This window comes from Dama dama, chromosome 4 (assembly GCF_033118175.1).
Source record: "Dama dama isolate Ldn47 chromosome 4, ASM3311817v1, whole genome shotgun sequence".
NCBI classification, from domain to species: Eukaryota; Metazoa; Chordata; class Mammalia; order Artiodactyla; family Cervidae; genus Dama; species Dama dama.
The window spans coordinates 8,573,380-8,599,590 of record NC_083684.1 but is presented as its reverse complement, the minus strand read 5'-3'; the positions used below and the strand labels follow the sequence as shown (position 1 = coordinate 8,599,590).

The 26,211-nt window shown below is 48.2% G+C and overlaps 1 protein-coding gene across 1 annotated transcript in view; it reads left to right on the top strand.

Moving 5' to 3' along the window:
* Positions 1 to 2,050: 2,050 nt before the first annotated feature.
* Positions 2,051 to 26,211, top strand: part of FA2H (fatty acid 2-hydroxylase) — a 55,970-nt gene continuing 31,809 nt past the window's right edge. The window contains exon 1 of the mRNA XM_061137759.1: positions 2,051 to 2,320. Coding sequence (XP_060993742.1) covers positions 2,051 to 2,320 — 270 coding nt within the window. The remainder of the gene's footprint in view (positions 2,321 to 26,211) is intronic.

The following is a 26,211-nucleotide window of genomic DNA, read 5'->3' as shown; positions in this document are numbered from 1 at the left end:
TCTGACCCTCCTTCATCACCTTAAGTGGAGGAAATAAATCTCCCATGTGAAATGTGCCCTTCCTATACCAGAAGGTAGAGAGACATCCTTATCAGAAACAGGGAATTCAGGGCTGAGAAGGCTAAATAAACAAACCTTGTTACTTCTTTACTAATTTACTTCCCCAAGCTCAAACTTGTTTTATCAGTTCTTCACAAATTTATGGTTTCTTTGTCTAAAAAGTACAAAGTTTGCCTGCCTTGGTCACTTCTTTGGCTCTCATAGATGTGGGACCCCATACATATGAAATTAAATTTGTTTTTCTTCTGTTAATATTTATGTTATTACAGAGGGTATCTCAGCCCAGAACCTAAAAGGAAAATTATTTTTCCTCTCCTTACACATCTTTATACAGTAAGCTGAAAGATTAAATTTCTAGTAGTGGAATTACTATGGTAAGAAATGTGTTATAATTCTGAATAGATGACTAAATTGCTTCTTCAACTTCAGATAATAGGAATTTAAGGCAATGGTGGAAAACCCAAATATGGAAGTCCTACAGATATCAAGATCAGGAAGTCCCTGAGGATACCCATGAGTGCTGGAATGCTTTTGCACATGCAAGATATTTGGAACAGAGTAGATTTGAAAGTAGTGTGAGAGGGACTGTCTAGGTGTTCACTATTTGAGAAAGCAACGCCAAAAAATCTCAGTAATCAAGATAAAGAATACTTTAGGGACCTCCCTGGTGGTCCAGTGGTTAAGACTCTGTGTTACACTGAGTATTAGACTGCAGGGGGCAAGGATTCAATCCTGGGTCTGGAAACTAAGATCCCAAATTCAGCATGGCAATAATAATATTAATGCAGTATTTAAAAAATTCAAAGCTAGTACAAAAAAATCCATGATGAACAAAATACTAAAACTTAAAGCATTAAAGACAAGATCCAACCCTTCATGTTCACTACCCTGCTTCACTCCTCTCACTAGTCCTAGTTCCACTAAAACTTTACAAAAGCAGGTGGCCAGCCCACTGACTGGTTTGCCAGTATTCCTTTTTTTTTTTTAAATCATTATATATATTTTTATTCTGGTAAAATAGACATAAAAGTGACCTTTTAAACCATCTTAAAATTTACAGTTCAGTGGCACTAAGCCCATTTACATAATTTTAAAAAATATTACATTAAAATATTGTGTGTGCTTAGTCACTCAGTCATGTCCAGCTCTTTGTGACCCCATGGACTGTAGCCCACCAGGCTCCTCTGTCCATGGAATTTTTCAGGCAGAAATACTGGAATGGGTTGTCATTTCCTCCTCCAAAGGATCTTCCTGATCCAGGGATGGAACCGACATCTCTTGAGTCTCCTGCATTGGTAGGCAGATTCTTCAGCTTCTGAGCCACCAGGAAAACCCATTATTAAATATTAAAATATTTATTTATTATTAAAATATTATGTGTTGTGATTACAGGGTTTGGGGGCGCCAGAGGCCAGCGTCTTGGTTGCGTTACTCTAGTTGTCACCCTGTCTCTCCTCCTCGTCACCCACTCCTGGAGCCTAAGGATGGAAACCTTAAGGTTTCTCCCAAGTGGCGATCTAGGAGATCGGCGGAGATAAGGCAGCGGCGGTGGCGATTAGGCCAAAGAGCACGTCTGTCCGGACCGCCGCCGACGACGGGAGGACTCGCCCCGCCTCGAGCAACCGCCTGCTCCTGTGCTCTCGTGCAACGAGACGCACCCGGTGGGCGCGCCCTCGGCTTGCTTAGGACCACCCGGTGCAGCGCGGGCCCCGGCCTACCTCGGGCCACCTGGCGGAGCGCGGACCCCCGGCCTGCCTCGGGCCACCTGGCCGAGCGCGCCCTCGCCGGCCCGCCCCTCTCGTGTCTGCCAGGCGTCCCGCCGGCCAATGGCGAAGCGGCCCCCGCGGAGTCCCGCCGCGCGGCCAATGGGAGCGCGGCATGCAAATGAGCAGGTGCGGTGGCGGCAGGCCCGTCAAGGCGGCGGCGGCCGCGGGCTGCCAGAGGCGCGCCGGGCAGCCGCCGAGCCAGCCGCGAGCTCCGCTCTACCGCCATGGCCCCCGCTCCGCCCCCCGCCGCCTGCTTCTCCGCCGCCGAGGTCCAGCGGCGCCTGGCGGCCGGCGCCTGCTGGGTCCGCCGCGGGGCCCGCCTCTACGACCTCACCGGCTTCGTGCGGCAGCACCCGGGGGGCGAGCAGCTGCTGTGGGCGCGCGCGGGCCAGGACGTGAGCGCCGACCTGGACGGGCCGCCGCACCGGCACTCGGCCAACGCGCGCCGCTGGCTGGAGCAGTACTACGTGGGCGACCTGCAAGGAGACCCCCAGGTACAACCGGGCGGTGGTCCCACACCCCAGCTTCCTCCCCCCACCACCGGCTCTCCACTGCCCGCGAGCCCCGTGCACCTGCGCTCCAGGAGGGCCCAAGGTGACAGCCACCTCCTTCTCTACTGGTACAAGCCCCTGCCAGCCCCCGCTGGCTCCCCAACCAGGAATTTGCCCCTTTCCAGCATTTCCCCTGACCCTCTGCTGTCTGCTACTTCTCCCACCTCCCAAGGTATCTCCTCCTTCATACTGGTTCCTGCTGCCCCTCTGGCCATCTGACGTCTTGGATCACTTTTCCCTCCCAGCCCCTCACACACCCAGTCTTTCCTTCCTGTTCCCTTATCAGCCTCTCCCTTTTTGCAACTTCGCTTCGTTTCTGTTTGAATAATAGCTTCCAGGCTCACCTGTCCTCCCCTCCCCATCTCACTGCTCCTGCATCCAAAAGGCACAGACTGGTCATCCTTCTCAGTTAGTTTGGATTTCTCTCTGCCACCCTTGTGTTGTGCCAGGGCTTCCCTGGCCGAGTGGAAAAGTTGGGGCTGTGCCTTAGACGGCCTGTGTCCTCCCGCCCTTCAAACCTCCCTTCGTCTCATGCCCTGCATGCTGGCCTGGGTGTCCAGCAGAGTGACGTGACGGGGTAAGCCAGTTTTGCTGGGAAGAGGGAAATAGCACTCTGAGCAGCATGCAGCTGTGCATTCCAGGCTCGTGATGGTATTCAAACTGCTGTCTGTATTTTATTTTCTCCATTTTAGGATGTGGAAACTGGGGCCCAAAGAGGTCAGGTTGTGATCTGAGGGAATCTGAGCTAGATAGTAGAAAAGTCAAGTGTGTCTGATTCCAAAATCAGTATCCTGTACATTCCAAGGACCTTTGGGTGTGGGAGATGATCTTATCTATTGGGCTCTGGGTAGGCCTGGGCCTGAGGCAAAATGACCTTCCCCAGGCCTTCCCCAGGCCCAGCTGCAGGACTGAGGACAGTGGAGCCATCACGCTTGGACATAAACCAACAGTTGTTCCCTGCTTCTAGCTCTTCATTCAAGATGGCCCCAGCAAATGCTTTTAGGTCTTTGGATGAAAGGACTTGACTCTCACTGTTCCAGGTGTCTTTTCACTGAGTCATCCTGCCCAGTTCTTTGATCATTGATTCACTCACTCTCTTGATATGTTAATGATTGGCAGCGCTGAGCTAGGCACTGATACCAAGGGACTGAGGTACCAATGGACAAAACAATATGGTCTCATTCATGGACCCAACAGGCTACAGTAGTTCTTTAGTTACCTGGTGCCATCAGAGTGTGAATCAGGGAGGACTTTCTGGAGAAAGTGCTGTTTACCCTGGGAGCCAATCAGTGGATACCTGGCTTTAGCCAGGTGGAGTGTGGTGAGGACAACACTCCAGACGGAACAGAATACCTGGAGGCTCTGAAGGGTAAGAACTTGGCAGAGTCAAGGGACAGAAATAAAACCAATGTGACCAGAAGCTGGTGGGCAAGGAGAGGGAAGTGGAAGGAGGCCGGAGATCAGTCTCAGGCTGTGCTCAGGATTTGGGGCATGATTCTAAGAACAACCAGAAGGCAGGGAACGGATTCAAGCGGAGATATAGCGTGGTCAGATTTGCATCTTTGGAAGACCATCCCGGCTGCAGTGATGAGGAGGAGTGGAGGGAGCCAAAGTGGGTGTGCGGAGACCAGGCAGGAGACTAGCCTGTAGCCCCAGTGAGAGGTAACATTGGCTTTGACCAAGAAGAGGGGAAGGTTGAATTTGGGAGACTTCATAGGTAAAATGATAGGACTCACTATTCTGCAGCAGGAGTCCAGTTTAATCTTGGAAGCTGACGTTTGGTGTCAGATCATGCCGAAGGGGTTTAACTGAAGCTGAGTGCTGGAAATGAGAGGCATAGGCCAGAATACTAGAGACTTCTAGGCATGTGATGGCTTATGGAAGGCATTTTATATTGTAATTGTAACCTATCAACAGGAGCCTAGGGTGTGACCTCTCCTCCCAGCGCCGTCCAGAGTATCTCTCCTGAGATGGCCCCACCTCCTGGCTCTGCTCGCCACCCAGCACTATGGTTTGATTTGGCTTTGTTTTGCTTTGCTTCCCTCATAGCTCAGTTGGTAAAGAATGTGCCTGCAGTGCAGGAGACCCCGGTTCAATTTCTGGGTCAGGAAGATCCCCTGGAGAAGGGATAGGCTACCCACTCCAGTATTTTTGGACTTCCCTTGTGGCTCAGCTGGTAAAGAATTCGCTCGAAATGTGGAAGACCTGAGTTCAATCGCTGGGTTGGAAAGATACCCTGGAGAAGGAAAAGGCTACCCACTCCAGTATTCTAGAGAATTTCATGGACTCTTTGGTCCATGGGATCGCAAAGAGTTGGACACGACGGCGCGACTTTCACTTTCACTTGCTTTGCTTTAGCTGACCTTCAGAGAATACTGAGTCTAAATTTGCTTCCTACGCCTGCTCTCACCTGTCACTGCAAGAGTCCCAGTGTGCCGTGTTTCAGGTGTCCTTGTAACTGGGCCCCTGCCTGAGGATATGGGGGAGAAAACTAACATCATACTTACAAACCCATGGCCCAAACTTGACCTATGGCCATAATCACCCAGTACTCCAGTTGCTTGATTTCTATTCTGGAAACAAGTGTAGGGTTGTCTTTATGTTGAGGAGGAGAGGTAGCCAGAGGAGAAATCTAGAGAAGCTATCCTGTCAGAGAGAAGCCCTCCTTGTAAGGCCTGAACACAGAGAAGACACTTCTGTTCTTCTCTCTGGTTAAGCCCTCCTAGCAGCCCTGTGCTGCCTTCTCCACCTCTCTCCTCTCCTCAGACTTGACCAGGGACGCTGACACCTGTTGAGGCTAGAACCCAGCTCCTGTAAGGTGAGGACAAGGAGGGGCCTTGACAGGGAAGGGGAGTATCATGAACCAGCTCTCTTCTTTGGGGCTCATTTCTGAATGGTGCCCATCCTCAGAATCCTTCTTCCCAAGTGTAGTCCTCGGCAAGGAGCCTGCTGGAGCTCTGCCGTGAAATTGCAGGGACAAGACTCAGCCCCGTTGGTTTCCCCTGTTCCCCACCTTACCACACCCCCTCTGTGTATACACTTACACACACATTCATTCACACTCACAGGAAAGCACACACACGTGAAACAAGTCAGACTTGTTTGAGCCAACATACTGTGGGATGAGACAAGATTTGTTATAGCCTCTGACCTGAGGCGGAGAAGGCAATGGCAACCCACTCCAGTGTTCTTGCCTGGAGAATCCCAGGGACGGCGGAGCCTGGTGGGCTGCCATCTATGGGGTCGCACAGAGTTGGACACGACTGAAGTGACTTAGCAGCAGCAGTGGCAGCAGCAAACTTGAGGAGGTGAATTAGGGATGGCTGAGCAGGGAAGCTGGCCCTCTTCTCAGCCGGGCGCTCCGGGCTCCTCACTCCAAGCTTGGGTAAGAGTGGCTCACGTTGTTAGGGGATGTGAAGCCCACTGATTGAGCTGCAACCAGCTTTTTTTTTTTTTTTAAGAAATATGAAAGAAATGACCTCCCAAGGCCATGGAAACTGTGTTTCCCAGACGTAGGGCATCCATGAACCAGTGTCCCAGTTTTTTTTCCAAATTGGCATAGGACTTGAACTATTTAATGTTTATCTGTAAGTAGACTCACTCTCTATTTTACCACTTACTTTCCCTAGGCATTATTACCAGTGAAATCACAGATTTTACATGCACTTTGAAAATAGAGCAGTTAAAATAAATGCTCATCCTCCCATCCCCTGAAATCCTGAGCACCATCAGTGGAGTAAGTATCACACTTTGGAAGACACCTAAAGTGGAGCTTCTTCTTCTTCTTCTTTTTTTTTTAATATTTACTTGTTTATTTATTTGACTGTGCTGGGTCTTTGTTCCAGCATGCAGGATCTTTAGTTGTGGCTTGTGGATTATTTAGCTGTGGCATGTGGGATCTAGTTCCCTGACCAGGGATCAAACCTGGGGCCCCCTGCATTGAGAATTCAGAGTCTCAGCCACTGGACCACCAGGGAAGTCCCGAAAGTGGAGCTTCTTAACCCTGGTGATCTGCGGAGTGTTTTCTGAGGTTGATGGAAGAGATGAAATTATGTGTAAAAATGTGTGGTTGTGCATTTTTCTGGTGAGAGAGCTGCAGCTTTCGTCACAGTCCAACCAGAATCCTTCTCTCACTCCAGACCTGCTGCGATGAGGAAAATAACTGTGAAAGGGCAGACCACACTCCCCCCACCATCTCACACCGCTGGACCTCAAGAATGCTTCTTGTGGGCAGACATCTAAGCTTGCCCCTGGAGAAAAGCCCTGTTTGAGGAGACCCTGGAAGAAGGCAAGCCCTGACTCCCAGCCCCTGCTGTTGGGCGAACCCTGCCTTCTGAATGTCTCTGAATGCCGTGTCCTAGTCCCATAAGGCATATCTCCGAGGGGCTGAGAAATCCACAGATTGTGCCATGTGTGCTTCTGCCAGGCCCTGAGGGTCTGGCCATTCAGAGGTTCAGAGCTTGAGTGATTAAGGAGGAGATCTAAGTGCAGGAAGACTCAGGGTTTCCACCCCACCCCAGGCTCCGGAGCAGCTTGAGCACAGCGCAGCTTGGAGCGCCGGTCTGAGCTGAGAGTTCAGATAAAAGCCGGTGCTTGGGGACCTTGCCAAACTGCCCCCACCTGCAGAGCAGAGCGGACGTGACATGTCTGCTGACTGACGGGGGTCAAGATTTGCTTAGCCTACAGGAGGGCCCCCTAAATGGGCCTGCCTGGCCCATCAGCAGCTACCATCCTTTGCTCCTTGCCAGGGCCTTGTGGTGGCAGGTGGGCTTTACCTGGAGGATGAAGCTAGGGCCAGCTGGGAGAGAGCCAGGGACCCAAGTCATGTGGTTCCATGTGACATGGGGTAAACACAGTCTCCAAGACTGCTCCCTGTTGTCACCCTGGAATTCAGAGAAGGGGCTTTGAGACCTAAATTAAGGGGAAGGTTGAAATTAGGGCTTCCCTTGTGGCTCAGCTGGTAAAGAATCTGCCTGCAATGCAGGAGACCTGGGTTTGATTCCTGGGTTGGGAAGATCACCTGGAGAAGAAAAGGCTACCCCCTCCAGTATTCTGGCCTGGAGAATTCCATGGGCTGTATAGTCCATGGGGTCACAAAGAGTCAGACACAACTGAACGACTTTCACTTTCACTGGAAGTTAGGACTCTATGGGGGGAATAAAAAGAAACAGACAGGAATCTCAGAAACACCTGAGAGTAATCATTTCTGGAAACATTCCCAGCAGAGAACCAAAACTGATGCCTGAGCAGCATCCATCATCTTCACTTTCTTTATTATTTATCTTAAGACACACATTCACCATTGGTCCATACGTTGCCTTCCATTCATTTAGACAGACAAGTAGTGAGCATCTTGTTCTCTCTGAAACCCACCGTGGTACTGAAAGTGCCCTTGTCAGGGTCATCGGGATCTTCCCCTGGCTAAACCTGATGGTCAGTCCTCAGCTGGCCTAACAGAACTCTCGACATGGTGATCACTGCCCTGTCCTTGATAGGCTGTGTTCACCTGGCTTCTGGATACCTCCCTCCTTTAGCTTTCCACCTGCATTTATTTTATTTTGCTGCTGTAACAAATTGCCACAAACTCAGTACAGTAAAGCAACACATACATGTTCTCTTCTGATTATGGAGTCAAAAGTCAGAAATGAGTTGGCAGGGCAGCCTTCCTTCTGGAGGCTCTAGGGGAGAATTTGTTTCCCCCCTTTTCTAGCTTTTAGAGGCTGCCCATGTTCCCTGGCTCCTGGCCCCAGCCGTCAGTCACATTGCTCTCTCCTCTGCCCTCGTGTCTCTCCTCATTCTTGGCCTCTGATTCTCCTGCTCCCATCTCTCGCCTATAAGGAACCTTGTGGTGGCACTGTGCTCCTTGCTCCCACACACACACCGGACAGTCCAGGATCTCTCAGCACAAAGTCTCTAGTTTAACCACTCTGCACAGTCCTCCATGCCATGTAAGGTAACACAGTCATGGGTCCAGGTATTGGGATGTAGGTTTGGGAGGGAGGTGCATTATTCCACCTGCTTCACCGCTTCTGGCTCTTCATGCTCAGTCTCCACCTCTTGCTCCTCGTTTCCCAGAAAAGTGCGCAAAGCTCCAGCGGAACCACGGTGGCGTGCCCCGCAAAGCAGCTTTTTTCACTCAGCACTACATCTGGGAGCTGATCTGTGTTGTCCTGCTGTCTCCATTCCCTGCTCCGTCCTAAAGGACCCGGAGGCTGTAGTAGGGAGTGGGGGATAGAGCATAGTGGCTGGGGCAGAGCCTGGCTCGTCCTCACGGACCTCCTTAGTCTTCCTTTCAGACGTCTGCCCACTGCTCCCCTGCTGTGGCCAGAGCCTCGTTACCCTCATTCCTGCAGCAGTCTCCCAGGCAGGCCTCTCTCTGCCAGCTCTCCCTGCAGCCCATGGCCTGTGATGCTCTCCAAAGAGCACATGGTTATATCACAGCGGTTTCCTGAATCTTCAGTGGCTCCCAATTGCTGCATCCACAGCTCCATGCCCAGAAAATTTAGTTAAATTTGGGGTTAATTCAGGTAACTATCCACTCTACTTCTTCAGACTCCTTCCTTTCCCATCTAGAGCTAGGTTTTTCCTTCTCGCACACTCACATAGCACTTGGCCTTTACTTACATTACAGCATTCAAAATGTTCTTTGTTATTCACTGTTTTCACTACATGTCTTAACTTCTTGACTAAATTGTAAACTCTCTGAAGGCTGAAATTGCCTGACTCATCTGGGTTTCCCTGGGAGACACTAGCACACTGGTGCCTGCCAACAGAAAGTAATAAATGTCTAAATAAATGAATGAATGACCTGCAGCGAGCAAGGACAGCTCTCGATCCACGTTTCCAAATGCCGAGATAGGTGGCAAATTGACAAGGAAAGTGGTGATGGTAGCACACACAAGATGCTTCAAGTAGTAAGTTGTGGAAACACAAACCTCTTTCCAGTTTTTTCTCCGGTAGCTGAAAGGTGAGTTGATGGAAAGGATAGAGGACTATCAAGTGAGTCCCTCATTTTTGCCTTTGCCCTCAGTTTTTCATCAGCCTGCAAGAGTTGGCAAAACATCTTCCACATGAGGCTACTGCAGTTCACCCCTTCCCCTGAGTCCCTGGCAAGGGTAGAAGTAAAAGTAACCATAGGAAATGCCGATTGAGAGCCCTGCTTCCTCCCAGCACTGTGACTTGTAACCCTGTGTGTAAGTGTCTGGATGATGTGTGGCGGTAGAACCCAGGTTCCTGGGTTTCCAGTTCTGTTGACTCCTTCCTGTGTGTTTTCATGCAAAACTCTCTAAAGCGTGTCATCTCCGAACTGTGATTCTCAATCTTCTCTAATTGCCGCTCATCTCAAACGGCAGAAAATTCTAACAACCTCTTGTCCCACCTGCTCTTGCCCTCTGGTGGAACCCAAGCTCAGTCATGATAGTGAGGTTGGAGAACACAAGACCTGATACTAGCAAGAGCTGTGAAGTTATCATGGAGAAGCAGAAACCTCACACTCAGGATTTGTTGTTGTGAAGCCTTGCGCTAACACACAGTTATTCAAATGTGTTGTTTCTTTATTGCGATAGTATATTGCAAGGTGTTAAAACAGCAATACCAAATTAGCAAATTTGGGAGGACTTGTTTTAACATATTTGAACTGTGATGCGTACAGAACGTCTTAAGGTCCTGTTGGAAGAAAGCTAGTAGCCAAAAATTCCACTGATGTAACTACTCGTGACTACACACACTTAAAAGTGAACCATGCAATCTACATCAAATGTGGTTGATAATTACCTAAGCGGATTAGTCGTACTTTCCCCTTTAAAACAAGTAGAATTTAAAGGGAGTAGTTCTGTACATTCTTACATGCTCAGCAGAACCTTTTTCACATTCTTTAGCATTGTGCAGTGCTCACGTTTCCCTCTGGAAAATGGAATTGGAGATTTTAGTAATGGCTAGTTTTGTTTTATAAATTCCGAATGTTAGTAGTCCATAATAACCCACTTCCTGGTGGCTTCAGATGGTAAAGCGTCTGCCTGCAATGCGGGAGACCCGGGTTTGATCCCTGGGTTGGGAAGATCTCCTGGAGAAGGAAATGGCAACCCACTCCAGTATTCTTGCCTGGAGAATCCCATGGATGGAGGAGCCTGGTAGGCTACAGTCCATGGGTTCGCATGGAGTCGGACGTGACTGAGCGACTTCACTTTCTTTCACTTTCAGTCTTGTGTAATAATGAACTTCTATGGAACAAGATCATTTACCCACAAAAATCTAAGGAAGATCTCACGTTTTTAAGTCAAGTTAAGGCCCACACTTTGAGACTGACTGCCATGGAGAAATAAGGAGCAGTTACATTTGGCTGAATAAATACAGCGTCAATGATCCCAAGTTAGGGACCACAGCAGACCAACCTAATTTGGTAGTTGCTTCCCCTTGTCCCAGGCGGGATCCTTTGGGGAACTTCCCTGCTGGTCCAGTGGTTAAGAATCCACCTGCCAATGCAGGCAACTTGGGTTTGATTCCTGGTCTGGGAAGATTCCACACGCTGCAGAGCAGCGAAGCCCGTAGATCACAACTCCTGAAGTCCACGTTCCTAGAACCCATGCTCCACAGCAAGAGAAGCCAGTGCGATGAGACGCTGAAGCACTGCAATAAAGAGGGGCCCCATCCCCGCAGCTAGAGAGAGCCTGAACGCAGCAGTAAAGACCCAGCACTGCCCAGATAATGAATAATAAATAAATTTTTATTAAAAAGACCTTTAGAGTGGCAAGTATAACAGCTTATGCAGGTTGGAGACAGCGTGCCATAGAAAATTCAGCTGTTCCTTGAACCTGAGAGGGAAGGTCCTTGACTCTGAGGATTAGAGGTCTTGTAAAGTGAATCTACTTTAAATGAAGACCAAAATTTCATAGAAAATGTACCAAGGGGAGAAGGAAATTGATTATCTTTAAAAATGAAGCTAAAAAGTTGTGTGTGTGTGTGTTTTTTTAATCTTACTTTAATCTGACAGCAAGGGAATTCCCTGGCAGTCCAGTGGTTAGAGCTCTGCTTGTGCTGATCCTGACCCTCAAACTAAGATTCTACAAGCCTCCCTGGCAAGGCCCCCCCCCCCAAAAAAAATGTGACAGCAAAATTAAGGTTGCGCTTGGCTGCTTATTCTTAAATTGAGCAAATAATGCATCAAGGAGATCTAACCAGTCCATCCTAAAGGAGATCAGTCCTCGGTGTTCATTGGAAGGACTGATGCTGAAGCTGAAACTCCAGTACTTTGGCCACCTCATGCGAAGAGTTGACTCATTGGAAAAGACCCTGATGTTGGGAAAGATTGAGGGCAGGAGGAGAAGGGGACGACATAGGATGAGATGGCTGGATGGCATCACCGACTCGATGGATGTGGGTTTGGGTGATCTCTGGGAGTTGGTGATGGACAGGGAGGCCTGGCGTGCTGCGGTTCATGGGGTCGCAAAGAGCCGGACACGACTGAACTGAACTGAAGTGTTGTTTTACGTGTGTGGTTTTTTGACAAAACGTATGAAAGCACAGTGTGACATTCTAAGCTTTGCGTTGGCTGTTCACACCATGATCATAAAGAGGATCATTTTAGCAAGAGTATTTAAGGGCTGAGGGTCTCTTTTGATCACTGGTAAACAAGCCCTCCTCTTTTGAAGGGCTTCATCCTTTCTTGATTGCCTGTGTTTCAGTGTGAAACAGCCTACATTTGCCAGATCCTTATTTGACCGTGGAATTGTAACTAAAACAGTTTTCTCTCACATTCATTGACTTCATGACATTTTCTAAGTTTTTGCATTGATTTTGAATTTTCACTTTGCCGTCAGGTTGCATTTTATTACGTTGTAATATTGTCAGATGGTAGTAACCCCAGCCATCAGCTTGTCCCTCCTTTTCTCTGTCACAGTTACCTGTGAACATCGTTCACACACAAATTTAAATCACTAAAAGGAATGTGCAAAAAAAATTGGGTGCCCCTCCCAACCTAGTCCCTGTGTAAACACTATCAACAATTTCTTGTGACCTCAGAGAAGCACATATATTATTCTTTCTATTTCCCATGTAAAGGAGTTGTATGGTCAGGCTCCTTGACAACTTGCTGCTTTTTTTTTTTTAACCTAATGACATATTTTGTACTTCCTTCCACATCAAACATGAAAGTTTTCTTCATTCAAGAACATGGACTATCTTTCCATGTCTTTGAACCCTTTTTTATTTCTTTTATTAATGTTTTATAGTTTTCAGCATATAAGTCTTTCCTTGGTCAGGTCCTTTCCTGACATCCTTGGTTAGGTTTATTCCTGGGCTTTGTTGTGGGGAGGGGTGCAATCTTGAAAGGTGTGGTCTTTTTACATTCCCTTTCTGATATTTCATTGTTAATGTAAAAAAATGTAATCAACTTCTGAGTGTTAATCTTGTATCCTGCTACTTTGCTGAATTCATTTATTAGCTTTTGTGTGGAGTCCTTAAGGTTTTCTGTATATAGTATCATATCATCTGCATATAGTGACAATTTTACCTTTTCTCTTCCAATTTGGATACCTTTTATTTCTTTTCCTTCTCTGATTACTGTGGCTAGGACTTCCTATACTATGTTGAATATAAACAGTGAGGGTCCGCATTCTTCTCTTGTTCCAGATTTTAGCAGGAAGCTTTTCAGCTTTTTTTTCACTGTCGAGTATTGTGTTCACTATGGGTTTGCCATAAATGGCTTTTATTATATTGTGATATGTTACCTCTTTGCCCATTTTTATATGAGTTTTTATCATAAATGGATATTGAATTTTGTCAAATGCTTTTTCTATATTTATTGAGATGATCATGTGGTTTTTTACTTTGTTTATGTGGTGTACTACATTGATTGACTTGCATATGTTGAACCATCCTTGTGAACTTGGGAAGAATTCCACTCAGTTATGGGGTATATTTTTTATGTGTTGTTGGATTCAGTTTGCTAATATTTTGTTGAGAATCTTTGCATCTATATTCATTGAAGATACTGGTCTGTAATTTTCTTGGTGGCGACTTTGCTTGGTTTTGGTGTCAGGGTTATAGTGGCTTAACAGAATGCCTGTGGGAATCTTTCCTCCTCTTCAGTTGTTTGGAAGAGCTTGAGAAGAATCGGTGTAAGATCTTCTTTGTATGTTTGGTAGAATTCTCCCGTGAAGCCTTCTGGTCCTGGACTTCTGTTTGTAGGGAGTTTTTTTTATAGATTCTATTTCACTTTTAGTGATTGGTCTGTTCAAATTACCTATTTCTTCTTGATTCAGTTTTGGTGGGATGTATGTTTCTAGAAAGGTGTCCATTTCCTTTAGGTTGTCAACGTTCTTTCTAGTAGCTCTCTCTATTGGTGTTTTTCCCTATTACATCAGTGCTATAAGAAGCATCCTTACATAATCATTTTGCACACACATGCAAATAAATTTGTAATATAGAATTCTAGATTTGAAATTTCTTTATCAAAATTATATCCATTTTGTATTTTGATGAATATTGCCAAATTGCTTTCTGAAAAGGTTGTACCAATTTAAATTCCCTCTGAGATCATACACATCCTCACCATAGATGTACATTACGAGTATTTTTAATCTTTGCCAATGGGTAAAAAAAAATGCTCCTTGTTCACTTCACTTCTACGAATTACAAGAGAAAGTCTTGTAATGTATATTTTACACATTTCTGAATTATTTACACCCTTTTGGTAAGCTGCCTGTTCAGGCCCTTTGTCCGTCTGTATTGGATAGTTAATCTTTTCCCTATTAATTTATGTGTGTGTGTGCTCACTCAGTCGTTTCTAACTCTTCGCGACCTCATAGACTTGCAGCCTGCTAGACTACTGTGTCCATGGAATTTTCCAGGCAAGAATACTGAAGCAGGCTGCCACTTCCTACTTCAGGGGATCTTCCTGACCCATGGATCGAACCTGGTCCCTTGTGTCTCCTGTGTCTCCTCATTAGCAGGTGGATTCTCTGCCACTGTACCACCTGGGAGGCTAGTGATTTACACCACTTTTTATATATAAAGTATACGAGCCTTTATCCATCATGCACATTACTGCTTGTCTTCCAGCTCTCGTTTGTCTTTTACCCTGTTTAACGTTCTCTTCCTCCATTTAAACCTTTTAGCTATCATCATTCTTAGAAAGATCACCTCACTTTATGATTTTATATGTAAAAATAAAAATAGTGTCCTGTTCATAGTTTTTATCCTTAATGATTCTGTTATTTGTTTGGTTTTGCTTAAATGTTTTATCTACTGGAAATGGGGGGTGGTGTTATAAGTGACAAAATAGAGATTATTTTGGGTTCAGAATTCTCTAAATGACCAACTGGTTTTCCCAGTAGGTTTATGGAATAATCTCTCTTTTCACACTAAGGGAAAAAAAACCCACCTTTCCACACATTAAAACTCAACATTCAAAAAACAAAGATCATGGCACCCAGTCCTGTCACATCATGGCAAATAGATGGGGAAAAAGTGGAAACAGTGTCTGATTTCATATTCTTGGGATCCAAGATCAATGCAGACGGTGACTGCAGCCACAAAATTAAAAGATGCTTGCTCCTTGGAAAAGCTGTGACAAACCTAGACAGTGTATTAAAAAGCGGAGACGTCACCTTGCTGACAAAGATCCGTATAGTCAAAGCTGTAATTTTTCCCGTAGTCATGTATGGATGTGAGAGTTGGACCATAAAGGAGGCTGAACACTGAAGAACTGATGCTTTCAAACTGTAGTGTTGGAGAAGACAGCAAGGAGATCCAACCAGTCAGTCCTAAAGGAAGTAAACTGAGTACTCGTTGGAAGGACTGATGCTGAAGCTGAAGCTCCAACACTTTGGCCGCTGGATTTGAAGAGCCGACTCACTGGAAAAGACCCTGGTGCTGGGAATGATTGAGGGCAAGGGAGAAAGGGGCAGCAGAGGATGAGACGGTTGGATGCCATCACTGACGCAATGGACATGAGTTTGAGCAAACTCAGGGAGATAGTGTAGGACAGGGAAGCCTGACGTGCTGCAGTTCAAGGGGTCACAAAGAGTTGGACGTGACTTAGTGACTGAACAATCACACAGTATTCACATACATAGTTTGGACTATTCTTTTTTTTTTTTTAAATGTTTATTTATTTGGTTCTGCCAGGTCTTAGTTGCAGCACATGTGACCTAGTTCCCTGACCAGGGGTCAAACCTGGGCCCCCTGTGCAGTCTTAGCCACTCAACAACCAGAGAAGTTCCGAAGTTCGGTCTGTTCTTGGACTCTGTTCTATGCTAATGAAATCACTCATTTTTTAAATTTATTCTTAATTGGAGGATAGTTGCTTTACAACGTTGTGTCGGTTACTGCTGTAGAGTGACATGAAGCAGCCATAAGTATACATATATCCCCTCCCTCTTGAACCTCCCGCTCTCCCCTCCAGATTGTCACAGAGTCCCTGGCTGAGCTCCCTGGAAAGGACTTGTTTTTTATTATGTTTTAGGCATTAGGTTTTCCCCCTCTCTTTGCTCCTCTGTTCTATTCCAGCCAGACTGCTGCTCCCACTTGCTCCACTGGAGAAAGCAAAGGGCAGGCCGAGACCTGAGCAACAGCTCTGGGTCGCGTTGCCAGCTGCGGGGGGACACAGTCAAGTCTGCCTTTCAGGAGCTTTGGCTGACCAGTGTGCCCTGGTTCTGGGGTCTTGTGGCTGGAGGGTGGGGGACGTGGCTCTGAGAAGCCCACGCAGGGCGTGGCCACAGTTCACGTCCCTGGGGAGGTGCAGACTGAGCACGCAGTGCTTGTGGAATGGTGGTGTTTCTGTCGAGATGGGGAGACGGGTGGAGGGAGCGCAGGCAGGCAGCCTTGCCTCCGTGCGGGCAGGTCTTGTGTGTCTTCCTGCCTTGTGTCCCCAGCCTGTGGTTGGAGGAGGGCTGTCAGGCCAAGTTCTGAGTGTGCATGGAGGGCGGGGGAGCTCGGGGAGCTGGGGGCCGCCTGGCGAGGGAACCTGCGCCTTTCTTGCAGAGCCCTGTAAAGCTAAAACTTCACGTGCCTCTGGTCAGGGGAACTGCATACTTATCCCCCTCCAGCTTCCTTTCATCAAAATGAAATGAGGCCTATTAAAAGCAGATTCCTGGGACTTTTGTGGGATGACAGAAATGTTCCATATCTTGATGTGGGCATTGGCTACAAGAAGGCATATAATTGTCAAAACACTTCGTAGAGTACACTTAAGATTGGTGACTTTTTTCTATATGAAATTTATACCCAATGTTTGTTCGTTCTTTCTTAATAAATCTTTTAAGATTTATTCATCTCTTTGTTTCTGGCAGCACTGGGCCCTCGATGCTGCGTGCAGGCTTTCTCTGGGGGCGGCGGCAGGGGCTCCTCTCCAGTTGTGCTGGTGGCTTCTCTCGCCGTGGAGCGCAGGGTGTCGGCACCTGGGCGCAGTGTTGAAGCCCAGGAGCTGAGCTGCCCCAGGGCGTGTCATGGGGCTTAGCTGTCTTGCAGGCATGTAGAGTCTTCCCAGACCAGGGATTGAACCCATGTCCCCTGCATGGGCAGGTGGATTCTTAACCACTGGGACACCAGGGAAGCGTAATACCCATTTTCCTTTCAGTTCAGTTCAGTTCAGTCGCTCAGTCGTGTCTGACTCTTTGCGACCCCATGAATCGCAGCATGCCAGGCCTCCCTGTCCATCACCAACTCCCAGAGTTTACTCAAACTCATGCCCATTGAGTCGGTGATGCCATCCAGCCATCTCATCCTCTGTTGTCCCCTTCTCCTCCTGCCCTCAATCCCTCCCAGCATCAGGGTCTTTCCAATGAGTCAACTCTTCGCATGAGGTGGCCAAAGTACTGGAGTTTCAGCATCAGTCGTTCCAATGAACACCCAGGACTGATCTCCTTTAGGATGGACTGGTTGGATCTCCTTGCAGTCCGAGGGGCTCTCAAGAGTCTACTTCAATACCACAGTTCAAAAGCATCAATTTTTCAGCACTCAGCTTTCTTCACAGTCCAACTCTCACATCCATAAATGACCACTGGAAAAACCATAGCCTTGACTAGATGGACCTTTGTTGGCAAAGTAATGTCTCTGCTTTTTAATATGCTGTCTAGGTTGGTCATAACTTTCCTTCCAAGGAGTAAGCGTCTTTTAATTTCATGGCTGCAGTCACCATCTGCAGTGATTTTGGATCCCCAAAAAATAAAGTCTGACACTGTTTCCACTGTCTCCCCATCTATTTCCCATGAGGTGATGGGATCAGATGCCATGATCTTAGTTTTCTGAATGTTGAGCTTTAAGTCAACTTTTTCACTCTCCTCTTTCACTTTCATCAAGAGGCTCTTTAGTTCCTCTTCACTCTCTGCCATAAGGGTGGTTCCATCTGCATATCTGAGGTTATTGATATTTCTCCTGGCAATCTTGATTCCAGCTTGTGCTTCTTCCAGCCCAGCGTTTCTCATGATGGACCCTGTATATAAGTTAAATAAGCAGGGTGACAATATACAGCCTTGACGTACTCCTTTTCCTATTTGGAACCAGTCTGTTGTTCCATGTCCAGTTCTAACTGTTGCTTCCTGACCTGCATACAGGTTTCTCAAGAGGCAGGTCAGGTGGTCTGGTATTCCCATCTCCTTCAGAATTTTCCACAATTTATTGTGATCCACACAGTCAAAGGCTTTGGCATAGTCAATAAAGCAGAAATAGATGTTTTTCTGGAACTCTCTTGCTTTTTCGATGATCTAGTGGATATTGGCAATTTGATCTCTGGTTCCTCTGCCTTTTCTAAAACCAGCTTGAACATCTGGAAGTTCACGGTTCATGTATTGTTGAAGCCTGGCTTGGAGAATATTGAGCATTACTTTACTAGTGTGTGAGATGAGTGCAAATGTGCGGTAGTTTGAGCATTCTTTGGCATTGCCTTTCTTTGGGATTGGAATGAAAACTGACCTTTTCCAATCCTGTGGCCACTGCTGAGTTTTCCAAATTTGCTGGCATATTGAGTGCAGCACTTTCACAGCATCATCTTTCAGGATTTGAAATAGCTCAATTGGAATTCCATCACCTCCACTAGCTTTGTTCGTAGTGATGCTTTCTAAGGACCACTTGACTTCACATTCTAGGATGTCTGGCTCTAGGTTAGGCAAATAACTTGCTTCTAAAGATATGACTTCATGATTATAAGAGTTAGATGTTGGTATGCACCAGCCTTTAAGAATTGCTTCCCCCACCTCTTTGATCATTTTACCATTAATGGTAATTATGTATCAACTAGATATTAGAAATCCTCACTCAATAAAAAGCATGAAAACTCTGACAGGTTAAAGGAATTGTCTCTGGTCATTCAGATCTTAACATCAATCATGTAAATCATTTATTTTCCTACTAGAACTGGGCACGGAGGGAATGCTGGTTTGGACTTTGTGGTGAGGAGATGACTTTGGAGAAAGACTCCAGGAAGCAAGCAGGTGTCCTTTGGGTCCAGGAGCATGCTGTGACACAGAGAGTGGGTGTCCAAGAGCCGGGGGAGGGCTGTGAGATTAGCCGGTAGGAAGGTGCACGGTCAACATTTTACTGAGAAGTGTCCACATACTGTGAGGTGCGGCTTTGTCCTCTATCGTCTTCCTCTCAGACATAAACAGAGGGTCACAGAAGTGGAATCACATGGTCTGTATAGGCAGACCTGATCTCATTGTGCTTCGCTTTGTCGCGCTTCCCAGATTCTGTTGTGGTTTGAAGGTTTCTGGCAGCCCTGCGTCAAGCACGTCTGTTGGCACCATTTTCCCACGGGCACCCGCTCACTGTGTGTCTCTGGGTCATGGTTTGGTAATTGTTGCAGTATCTCAAACCCTCTTCCAGCAAAAAGATAATAACTCACTGAAGGCCCAAGTGATAGTTAATATTTTTTAGTGCTATTTTTTTGATCAAGATATACACAAAAAAGGCTTTTAAAAAGAAATAGAATGTGAATGGTAGGATCTAGGTAGTAGGAATATAGGGACTCACAGTAAGATTCTTTCACCTTGGGTGCATATTTAAATTGTTTCATAATAAAATGTTGGAAAAATACTGGTAGCTGCCTTATGGACATCACCCCCAAATTCTTAAAGAATGGGTGGGAGAATTAAACAAGGTAACAGCACATGAATGGTTGTGTGCAACAAGGCATCACCTTTCTAGTTATCCTGTATTACTTTCTCAGAGCAGCTCTAGCAGAATTCCATAGACTGGGTACTTAAAACAGCAGAAATTTATTCTCGCTGTTCTATATGTGAGAAGTCTGAAATCAAGGAGCTGGCCAGGTTGGCTCCTTCTGGAGCCTCTAAGGGAACTTACCTCTTTCTTAACTTCTGGTGGGACTGACAACCCTTGGTGTTCTTTGGCTTGTTGATGCTTCACTCCAGTCTCTGCCACAATATCACACATGCCTTCTTCCTTGTGTCTTACATTTGTGTCCAAATTTCCCCTCTTTCTATGAGGACACCAGTCATTCTGGACTTAGAGCCCACCCTCACCCAGTGTGACCACATCATAACGTGATGAATGCAAAGACACTATTTCCAAATAAAGTCATGTTCACAAGGTTCTGCATGGACATGAACTTGACATGGGTGGCGTCTGTGCATGCTCAATCACTTCAGTCGTGTCCAACTCTTTGAGACCCCATGGACTGTAGCTTGCCAGGCTCCTCTGTCCATGGGATTTTCCCGGCAAGAATACTGGAGTGGATTGTCATGCCCTCCTCCAGAGGCTCTTCCTGACCCAGGGACTGAACTTGTGTCTCATGTGGAGAGGTACTATTCCTCCCAATACAGATATCTTTAAATAACTTCTGCCACTCCAATAACCTCGATGGAAGTAAATATGATAGGCACTGGAGAATTGTGCTCATTTCAGAAAAATGGCTCTAGTAGCAACAGAGATTCTATTTAAGACTCTTATGAAAAGTCTGATGTTTCGTTGGGGTGAAAAAATACAAATATAACTAAATTAGAGAATTAATTAACATAATTAACACAAGGAGATAGATGTGTGTGTGAGAGAGTGTGTGTATACATACATATATATACATATACATAACATACATACATATATAACATACATATACATACACATATACATATATACACATATACATATATTACATACATACATATACAACTTACATATACATATGTAACATATACACACACACATATATATACACACACACATACATACATACACAGGCTTCCATGGTGACTCGGATGGTAAAGAATCTGCCTGCAATGCAGGAGACCTGGGTTCGATCCCTGAATCAGGAAGATATTCTGGAGCCGGGCATGGCAACCCATTCCAGTATTCTTGCTGGGAAAGTCCCATGGACAGAGAAGCCTGGTGGGCTACAGTTCAGGGGATCACAAAGAGTCAGACACGACTAGGCAACTAACACTTTCACTTTAACCAGGAGATAGATGTAGTGTGTGTGTGTATGTGTCTATATGTATATATACATTTCATGTTCTTGGGCCATTCCCCAAATCTACAAAATCAGAATCTCTGAAGGCAAGACCTCAGAAACCTGTGCTTTTAACACGCTCCCTGTGTGCTTCAGAAGCAACATAAACTTTGCAACCCACTGTCCTGGAAGTTTAAGGGCGGAGGGGAAATGGAGATGGGAGAGCTGGAGTCACTGAAAGCGGCTTGGTGGGCAGGTCTTGGGGTTACTGAAGAATCCCCGTCCCCAAGCTGCCAGCGTGGAGCTCTGTGCAGAGCCGCTGTGCCGTGGGTGATGAACGCGCCGCCCACCCTGTCCCCTTCCAGGAGAGTGGGGGAGTCCGGGGACCTGTAACTCTGGTCCAGCTCTGCCTCTCGTCAGCTAAGTGACGTCACATAAGTCAGAAAACTCTCCTGGCCTTTATTTCCCCATTCATTGCACCAGTGCAGGATTTTGTATGGCTACAGTGAGATCATGTGAGCTCTGTAAAATGGAGCATGGCGATTAACTGACATGGGAAGATTATGAGCCCTCTCAGCCTATCTTCTGCTAAGAAAAGGCAGGTTCCTCTTAGGCAGTGAGGAATGTGTGGTTTTAGAGTCTAAGTTGCTACATGCTCAGACTCTTGGGTCAGGCCACTGACCCCCTATAGTTGCATGCAAGTGGCGACATTCAGTTTCTCAGAGTTGCCTCTCCCCCCAGTGAGGGCAGGTGGGGTCTGCACTGACCTCTGCCCTCGTTCTGTCTTCACTTGGACAACACGTGCACTGGTCAGGGACAGATGGTCTCCAAAACGGAGCCTGGCAACCACCCCAGTGGTCCCGGGGCTGGTTGGGCTGCCTCCTCTCCCTCCTCTGTTCAGCGGCAAATGTAGTGATCCCAGTCTCCTCATGCCCCCACTGAGCCTAATGCTGGGGATAAAGAGACCACTGGTTGCTGTCCTCACAGGGCGTACCTGCCCGTGGAATGGAGGAGAAAGATAGGACAATAATGGGTGGTGGTTAGAGCTGTAACAGAATATTCTTTGGATGGATGGATGGGTGGATGAATAGATAGCAAATAAACTTTAGATTGGGGGCTGCGACAGAATGACAGCCACAGCTTCTGATGGGAGTGGTCCGGGAAGGCCTGTCTGGGGAGCTGGTATCTGGTAGGTGGAAAGGAGCTGTCATAAGAACTGGGTAAAACGCATTCTAGGCAGAGGAACAGCAAGTACAAGCGCCCTGGGATATGGCAGGGTTGGAATCCAGAGGGCAGCTCTGGGGCTGCTGGGAGTGTGGCGGGCAAGGGAGAGTGTGGGGTGGGGGGGGAGTGGGGAGAGCCTGACCTCAGGGGGGCTCGCTGGTCATTGTGGGGGCTCAGCGTCTGCTCTGAGGACAGTGGGCTGCAGGACTGTAAGTGGAACACTGACACCATCGCTCTGTAGCTTGTTGGAACATTCTGGCTGCCACATGGATAGTGGCTTGAAGGGTGTCAAGAACGGAAACAGGAAGAGAGCTAAAAGGCCATCACTGTGGTCCAGATGACAGAAAGAAGTGCCCTGGACTGGGCGGCCTTTGGCGTGGAGAGAAGTAGATAGAAATGTCTTGGAGGTAAAACCAGTAGGACTTGCTGAGGGGATAAATGCTGGGAGTGAGGGAAAGAGAGGAGTTGAGGGTAACATCATGGTTTTGACCTGAGCAATTAGGTATTTTGATTTGTGGGAATGGTGAATACTGGGGTGGAGGTCCGGGTTTGGGATGGGGAAGTTAAAGTTCACTGGGGCCCTGTTGGGTGTGAGAGGCCCAGGAAACACCCAGGGAGAGATTTCAAATGGTAGTTGAAGTCTGCTGTCCAGTAATGTATCCCCGAGACACATGTGGCAATTTAATTTTCAATGAAATAAAATTAAAATTCAGTTCCTCAGTCATATTAGCTACATTCCAAGTGCTCAGTAGACATGTGTGGCTGGTGGCTACTATACTGGACAGGGCGGATCTAGAACATTGCTGTCATTGCAGAGAGTTCCCTTGGGCAGCATTGGTCTAAGAGCTGTGGCCCAGAGTCACAAGGCATTTCTGTCCAGGCTGGTGGCATCCTGACCTGGTGATTCTGGTCCAGGAAGCTGATGTCCCTGCCTCCTTCACAGTTGCTTCCTTCTTGTCGTCTCTCCCTCTCCTTGATCACACCAGATCGTGTATCCAGTGACGTCCCCAACATGTGGCCTTGTCGGAGAGGCACTGGCCACGCAGAAGGACAAGTTGCCCTGGGGCTGTTCAAGGACCTCACCCCCTGAGGCTGAGCACCGTTAGCGTGATGAGTATAAACACGGTGTTTAATGAGCATAAAACCGGGGGGTGTAGGCTATAACTCATGAAGAGGTACTAGTTCTAGGGCTCACTGTGTGGACTTGGCTAGTTTAAGAAACACGCAGTGGATTTGGAAGTTGTCAGGTCAAATGAGGGTGGAAAAGAAAACAGGTTTAGAGTTAGAGAGTCTTGTGTTCTTGAACTAACCATATCACTGGAGATAAGCCAGTCATCCTCTGTGTGTATAAGCATCCTCAACTGTAAATGGGGAAAAATTCCATGCCCGGCAGGGAGAGGGGAAATGGCTTGAATCAGTAAAAAGAAGTAATGGGTATAAAACAGGTTTTTTTTTTTATTGCTTTGTTTACAAAACAGCTCAGTGACTTTCATTGTTTCTGGCAATATAATCTTTTGCCATTTTGTAAACAGAGGGGAACAGCAGTGATTTTCTTTCTTAAATTATTAGATTATAAAAGGCACATTTAAAAAAAATAAAAAATAAATAAAAGGCACATTTTGAAATCTTGCCTCTGGGATAGTGATACCTGAGATTATTTGTAAATCCATGGTCTTACTTCTCTTTTAGTAAAACAGCAAAATAGTATTTTGAGGTTAATCCTTACAGAAAGGAGTGTTACATCTGAAATTGGTTTTTTATATAGGTTGGGTCCGAGAGCAGATACCATATTTTAGATGGCTTAAGTGTGTCTTCCCTGTGGGCAACACATTCTGTCAGCCCACCTGAGGTGCCTTGAGGTCTCAGACTTGAGAGGCCAAGTCTAGAAATGTCCTGTCGAATCTACGAAAGACTGAACCTCGAGCAGCTTGTGTGCCATAGTTGCTGGTGCTGCTCATCAGAGCTGAAGCTCTTGGTCCCACCCAGCCGACCACTACAGGCGAGGCAGGGTTTGGTACGGCAGGACCGAGGAGGCGCCTCTTGGTGACTTCCTGGAAATGGTGCCCTCATCCGAGCAGAAGCGATCTGCCTGGATGCAGACGGTCCATGTCAAGACTCAGTAGAGGGTCAAATTAGTAGCCCAGAAACTAGTGGGACACTGTTGTGAGTTTGGGGTGGTAATTCAGTACTTTCAATCCACTGTCCCCCTTTCCTGATGTCTTGGAATGCCCACCTATGCTGGCTCCTGCTTTTGGTGACAGGGTTGCTGGTGACGTCATGCAAGGGGGCTCATTGCACAGTTAGGAGCCATGCGGGGTCACAGCACCACTGAAACGGACGTCAGGGACGCGTGGAAGCTGGCGCAGTCTTGTCCACACCCCCAAACCTCCCGAGTGGAGGCGCGAGGCACAGCTCGGGACACGCTTCCTGTTCCCGCCCGTTGCCTCTTCTCCTTTGGTCCTCCTACTGTGAACACCGGGCGAGTGGCCGGCAGAGCTGGTCCCCCTGCAGCGACCGGGCCGGCAGCATGTGGCTGTGCTCGGGGGGTTCTGCGGCCTGTCATCCGCCAGGCCTGGTTTCGGTTTTGGGATTTAGCGCGTCAAGGGTTTGTTACGATGTCTTCAGCTGGGACAGGCCAGAGGACCTGGCTTCTGATTTTGACTTCATCGCACAGCAGCCTACTGGGGATGGAAGCAAGCAGGTCCTGCCGCCTTCATTTCTGCCCCAGGGACGCTGCTCCCTGGGGACCGCGGGGTGGGCTTATTAACACAGGCTTCTCCCCGGGGAAGCCCCTTGGTGCAGTTCTGGTGCCCCTTCTCCCAGGGCCTGCCTGGCCCACCTGCAACCCAGGTATCGTGAGACACCTGGACCCCCAGCACCCGCTGGGCCCCCGGGGAGTGGGGGAGAGCTGGACACAGGGCCCGGGGCACCATCCCTTTTCAGAAAAAGAGTTTTCAGGCCAAGCCCAGGCTGCAGGATAAAAGGCCGCCTGTCTGCCCCGCGGTGCCCAGCCCCGGCCTTCCTGAACAACACGGCTTTATGCGGCGCCCCCGCCCCGCGCCGCCCGCCGCACACAGCCTCCTTTCAGCGCCTCTGTGGTCGGCTTGTTTGTGTGCGGCACACAGTGCAGGCTTTCTGCTGCTCTTCTCCCTGCTCTCCCCCTCACGCACCCTCTCTGGGGACAGTCTGGGCCCTGGGCGCGGGCCCGGGGGCGCCCACGGCAGGGGCTCGGAGCATCCCGGTGAGTCCCCCCGGCGGGGACACAGGGAGCACGTGGAGGCCGTCGGGGGGACAGCACTGGAAGCAGCTTCCAGGCCGACGCTCCCAGCAGCCTTTGGCAAGCCCTTAGATCAGTGACTGGGCCCTCTGTGCCTCAGTTTCCCTCGTGCAGGGAACACGTCTTCAGGGAGAGTTGTGGTGATGGCTGTGAGCTGACGGCCATACGCCCAGGTGGGAATGGCCCTTGCTGGGGAGCGGAAGCCGCACGGCTCTGGTGGTGGGGCTGGCCAAGTCTACATCAGAGGCCGAGGTCTACATCAGAGAGGACTGCAGTCCACCGGAGCCCCAGGCCAGCCTGCCACCCCAACATAGCGTTCCACATGCTGGAGTGAGACTGCTCAGGCCCTGAAGAAGGGGATCACAGCCACCCTGGCTCTAGACGGGGCTGGTGGGCGGGGGAGGGGTACCCGAATGCCCACCCTCCAGGGCCATCTGTGTGGGCCGCCAGGGGCCTGGCGGGAGGGCTGTGCAGATCGAAAGGCCCCAGCGTCTGCCGCGGCCTCGGGGCCCGCTCCCTCGTCTCCTTGAAAGCCTCCATCATCTGCTCTCACTCCCCGTGGGACTCATTCTCCTTCTGGGCCCCAAGTCAAACCCAGGGGAAACCGGTCCGGGTCTTTGATCCACTTGCTGGCGCTGCTGCGGTGGAGTCTCATGTACCGGGCGGCCGGGCTGGGCTTCTCGAGAGGGCTGTGAGGGAGACCATCCCAGGCCGCGCCCTGGCTGTGGCTGGTCGGTTGGCGGTCTGGGGCTTGCAGATGCTTGGCCTGACTCTTCACAGGGTGCTCTCCAGGACGTGTGTCTGTTTCCACATCTCACCTTTCTGCGCGGGCATCAGCCACACTGGATTGGGGCCCCCCGAGTCACTTCGTCTTCACTAGGTACACCTGAGTTTCAGATAAGGCCACGTTCTGGTGCCCTGGGGCTCGGGACGTCA